We start from the raw sequence: 5,068 nt of genomic DNA on the forward strand, positions 1-5,068 counted from the left end.
TTTTATTAAAATTACCCTTAAATAATTATTAAAAAAATGAATTTAATAAATAATTAAAAATATTATAGATAAAAAGAATATTATTATTTAAAAAAATAATAATATTAATTTTTTTATATGTATAAAGAAAACATTTTAAAAAACAATTTTTTTGTAGTAAGTGTTGCATGTTACCACCACTTACTATTTTAGTGTTTATAATCTGGAATGTTAGTCCTAGTTGTATAAAAAGTGAAAAAAGAAAGGGAGGGAATATTTTTGTGAAGAATAAATTAGAAAAAAATAATTGGGTTTTCTCTCTGATCCCAAAGGGACATTATCATCAGGTGGCGACACGGCGTAAAAGACAAGAAGGCATGTTCCTATATTTTCTCTCTTTCACGCCGTCTTCTCATATTCTAACGCAATCCAATTTCACTAATTTCAAATAAAAACAATAAAGCACAATTGTCCAAAATGACTTACTCCACTTTTGTTTTCTTCCATTTCAACTTAATCCATTTCAGATTATTTATTCATCAGATGAATGAATCTCCACCACCGTCCGTACAGTGACTGAACCAACAAATATGGCGGATCCACGGCCGCTGCTGCTCAATTCCGAGCAAACTCAGCTCAGACTCCCCCGAGTCGCCTCCGTGGACGTCTTCCGCGGCCTCTCTGTTTTTGTAACTTTCTCTCTCTTTCCGGTCAACGTTTCTCTTTTCTTGTTTGACTATTATTATTACTACGTTGCAGCTTATGATTTTCGTCGATTATGGTGGATCCATCTTCCCCGTAATTCCTCATGCTCCGTGGAATGGAATTCACCTCGCTGATTTAGTTATGCCTTTTTTTCTCTTTCTCGTTGGAATTTCACTCGCACTTGTTTACAAGGTAATTCTTCACTCCATCCACACCTTCTTCTTCTTCTTCTTCAATTTTGCATCTTCATCTACCAACTAGGGTTAATCTTTTAACTTCTTTTTTTCTATAAAAAATGTCAGAGAAGGCCACATAGAAGAACACAAGCCACATGGAAAGCATTTGTTAGATCACTTCAGCTCTTCATTCTTGGCATTCTTCTTCAAGGTCAGTAATTAAACTCATAACTACTAATTTCTTACTTACTGAGAGCTTCACATGTTTGATAAAAAATCATTATCGTTTCAGGTGGTTATTTTCATGGGATAACATCCTTAACTTATGGTGTTGACATTCAAAGTATAAGATGGTTTGGAGTTTTACAGGTGCCACTTTACTCCTTAACTTCAATTCATTTAAGTATATATTCTTTTCGTACTTCAATTTCGTGACGAGGTTGTTGTAAGCAATTTGAAATGATGAACTATGAATACATACAGAGGATATCTATTGGTTATATAGTTGCTGCTTTATGTGAGATCTGGCTTCCGACTCTGCGATGGAAACAAATGGGTTTCATCAGAAGTTATTACTGGCATTGGTAAGCTTTCAATTTCTTCACGAGTTTAACTTTTTAGTTGAAACCTTGTAGTATAGTATATCACACTGACTGAATTTCGCAATGTGTATTCGTTGAGCATTGGAGTTGATATGTCCATACATAGTTTTGCCTTTCCTCCTGATGTCACACATGTTTTATATGCAGGTTTGTTGCAGCAGTATTGTTGGCAATTCACTCGGGATTGTTGTATGGTCTATATGTTCCAGATTGGCAGTTTGATGTATCAGCCGCTACCTCTTCTTTGCCTCCAATTGACAGTGGCAATGTTTACAAGGTGAGATTAGGCTACACGTCCACACGCTTCACTTTCCACTTAGTTGTTTATTCTGTGCAGGAATTTTTCGTTTTGAATTTGATGTGCGGCATAATATAGAACAGTTGCTAGTCTAAGACACCTGTGTTAGGGTTATTGTGAAAATGTACATGTCATGTTTGTTCAACCTACAACTGATGAGTGATTCGTTGTTTCCAATAGTAATACCGGCATATTCCTTCTATTTTTGCCTTATCCAATACACACTATTATTTGCCAAAATGTTTACCTGGTTATTATTGCTTATGATTCTATAAGTTTTATATATATATATTGGACCTACTCATTCTTACAAAACCGACGTGTAAGGTGATGGGTGTCATGTTTTATAAACTCTAGTCAAACTTTATCTTTAATGTATGCGGGACTTGAGTTTTTCTAAATAGCTTCGTTAGTTATAAACCATACTGCTGATGAAATTCAAAATATTTAATTTATAATTCTTGCAATGTTCTCAACTCTATCTATATCAGGTGAATTGTTCGGTGAGAGGAGATCTTGGACCTGCCTGTAATTCTGCTGGAATGATCGATCGGTATATTCTTGGTCTTGACCATCTATACAAAAAGCCTGTTTATAGAAATCTTAAGGTATCTTATAAATGGTCCCATTTCTTTGTTCAATGGTTTACATCATACTTTGACATGTTAATACCTTGATTATGTAACTTCCAGGAGTGCAATATGTCTAGCACTGGCCAAGTTTCAGATAGTTCTCCATCATGGTGTCACGCCCCTTTTGACCCAGAAGGCATTTTGAGGTAACTAGTCTACTTCACATATGTATGAAAGTTTATCACTTCATATTTCTATTTCCGACACAGTGATCTCATGGATTATTGAGACTATATAACAAGTTCATGGTGATGTTATTCTAAATCAAACCCGATTGATTTTTCTTTTAACTTCCTAGTAAAACAATAAACTCCTTGTTGGATTTATGCTAAAAAAAACTTCACTAAATTGTGAAGGGCTCTTTTGCTAGGACAGGTTCGATCATCATACTTAAAATAACCAACTTCAATTAGTTTTGCAACAGAGGTCCTTATTTTTTTTGGAACAGCCTTCACCGACTGACCTCATGTTTATCTGTTCCCTATTGTACACAATAGAGCGATGTGCAGTTATTTCGTGCAATGATTCCTTCTATGATATTTTAGTTGCCATTTTATAAGTATTATCTATTGTAAAAGGTTTGTTTTCTACTGAATAAGTTGCAGATTTTGGTAGAATCTAATATTTCCCCCTGTTTACACCTTTTTGATTCTCTATATATTGTTTAGCAAGGAATACTAATTTAGCAGAAATTTATATGATGGTTGTATGCTTTATTCTAATATTCAAGTTATGTTGATCGGTACTAACAAAAGACAGTTTATAAATTATAATCCTTTTCATTTGTGTTCAGTTCCATAACAGCTGCAGTTTCATGCATCATTGGGCTCCAATACGGTCACATTCTTGCCCATTTAGAGGTGAGATCATGTATTGAGTTAACTGAAACTTCTATGCCTGTAAAATTTTAACATTTTCCATTTTGATTTCTTTAATTTAAAATACCCCTATAACGTATTTTGGCACTACATCCTTTGATTGTGCAGTAGAGCCGACTCAGCTGATCTATACTTTTCTGTAATACTGTAGGATCACAGAGGGCGCATAAATCACTGGCTTGGCTTTTCAGTTTCATTTTTGGCTCTCGGATGGTTCTTGGCTATATTAGGTATGTTGGTACTCACTGATGATGATTCGAGCACTTTCTCTTCATAATCATCGCTGTTAGTTTTTAGCAAATCAATCTGTATCTACGTTCACTGATGCAAAGAAAAAATTGTATTCATTTAACTTTTTGTTTTCAGGAATTCCTCCAAATAAATCTCTGTACACAGTCAGTTATATGCTGCTTAGTTCTGCAGCTTCTGGTATCACATTTATGGCTTTATACGTTCTGGTGAGTTCTAAATGCTGTGACAATAGAAAACTATTTCAGATATATTATCTAATGTTCCTTCTTTGCAGCAATGATCTCTTGCAATGGAAATTTAAGGTTATATATACCACATGTTCGACAATGCAGGTAGATGTTTACGGTCACAGACGTTTGACAAGTGCGTTGGAGTGGATGGGAAAACACTCTTTGAGTATATTTGTCCTTGTATCTTCAAACTTAGCCGTGATTGCTATTCAAGGATTTTATTGGAGGAAACCCGAAAACAACATTGTAAGCAAAGATATTGTTCCTGTTGCAAGCTATTTTATGTTTTCAGATGTTCTTGACAAACAATTGACTATATGGTTTGTGTGTAATTTTCTTCCCTGCAGATACACTTGATCGTCTCACGATTTCATCAGAAGTAACATCTTGCTTAGTCATATTGGATTTGCACGGTTCTGTCTCTCAAAGCAAAGTGTATATATATTTATTCAAATCAAAGTGACGAGAAGTGGGTACAAACAAACAGAAGCATTCATGTATTGGTGACTGCGAATTTGCAAGTCTTCAATAACGTATTCAATATGTATTAGTAGTGACATTTTTTGGGACATGTAAAATTTTGTCTTAGATATGTACAGGACATGTTCGATTCTTACGAGGTGTCGAGGCCTAAAATCTTTTCATGTAAAATTTACACAACTCAAGTCACACCTTTGATTAATCTAAATCTTGTTTTATTTATTTTTGATTAATTTCAGTTGTAATATATTTTGGAGGATTTAATTTGTCACCCCAATTAAACTCTACATCCCCCATTGCATCTGAAAGACAACATTGACCTTGGAAAATCACTTCACTTATTTATCAAATTTACAAGATTCACGTGTATTTTTGAAAGGTTTGGGGCGAAACTGGAAATTTTGAAGCAACTATTGAAAATTTTAAAAATTGTAAGTTTTATACCAAAATTTTAGAGAATTTTGTATCTGAAATTCCAAAATTTACGAGTTCTAACAATTTAACCAAAAAAATTAAAATTTCCGGTACAAAATCCCATTGGACTTTCTAGAAATTTCAGAATTTTCGATAGTTATAAACACTTTGTTTTTTATCAGAAATTCTAAAATTTATGTTATGGATAATTTTTTTTTTGTTTTTTAACGAGAATTCTGAAATTTTCAATAGTTGTTAATTTTTATTTTTTTCCCCCTTCTTTTGCAGTGAAATATAGAAGCAGGGACGACACTATTGTAGACAGAGCTATCGATAGATCGGAAGACCATATTAGGTTGCCGATGCTGAGTATTCCCATATATAGGCCGAACGAGTGGTTTCAACTGATTCACACCAGAAAT

At 33.9% G+C, this 5,068-nt stretch overlaps 1 protein-coding gene across 2 annotated transcripts; it reads left to right on the forward strand.

Moving 5' to 3' along the window:
* Positions 1-224: 224 nt before the first annotated feature.
* Positions 225-4,454, forward strand: LOC127086461 (uncharacterized). Of its 2 annotated transcripts, none has more exons than XM_051027223.1 (14): positions 225-354; positions 523-668; positions 739-876; positions 987-1,071; positions 1,153-1,229; positions 1,344-1,444; positions 1,610-1,739; positions 2,252-2,368; positions 2,453-2,538; positions 3,186-3,252; positions 3,422-3,500; positions 3,637-3,728; positions 3,855-3,998; positions 4,100-4,454. In XM_051027223.1, exons 2-14 carry the CDS (start codon positions 570-572, stop codon positions 4,133-4,135), a joined length of 1,251 nt encoding a protein of 416 aa, XP_050883180.1. In that variant the 5' UTR covers positions 225-354; positions 523-569; the 3' UTR covers positions 4,136-4,454. The 2 variants fall into 2 exon arrangements, with proteins under 2 accessions (XP_050883180.1, XP_050883181.1); XM_051027224.1 differs by having other exon boundaries at positions 230-354; positions 507-668.
* Positions 4,455-5,068: the final 614 nt, after the last annotated feature.

This window comes from Lathyrus oleraceus, chromosome 5 (genome assembly GCF_024323335.1).
Source record: "Lathyrus oleraceus cultivar Zhongwan6 chromosome 5, CAAS_Psat_ZW6_1.0, whole genome shotgun sequence".
NCBI lineage: Eukaryota > Viridiplantae > Streptophyta > Magnoliopsida > Fabales > Fabaceae > Lathyrus > Lathyrus oleraceus.

Bases quoted from the DNA above. Each gene is read 5' to 3' on its own strand.
- LOC127086461 (XM_051027223.1), top strand. From the start codon at position 570: ATGGCGGATCCACGGCCGCTGCTGCTCAATTCCGAGCAAACTCAGCTC. The intron at 1,740-2,251 runs GTGAGATTAGGC...TATCTATATCAG, and splicing joins ACAGTGGCAATGTTTACAAG to GTGAATTGTTCGGTGAGAGG. The intron at 2,539-3,185 runs GTAACTAGTCTA...ATTTGTGTTCAG, and splicing joins GACCCAGAAGGCATTTTGAG to TTCCATAACAGCTGCAGTTT.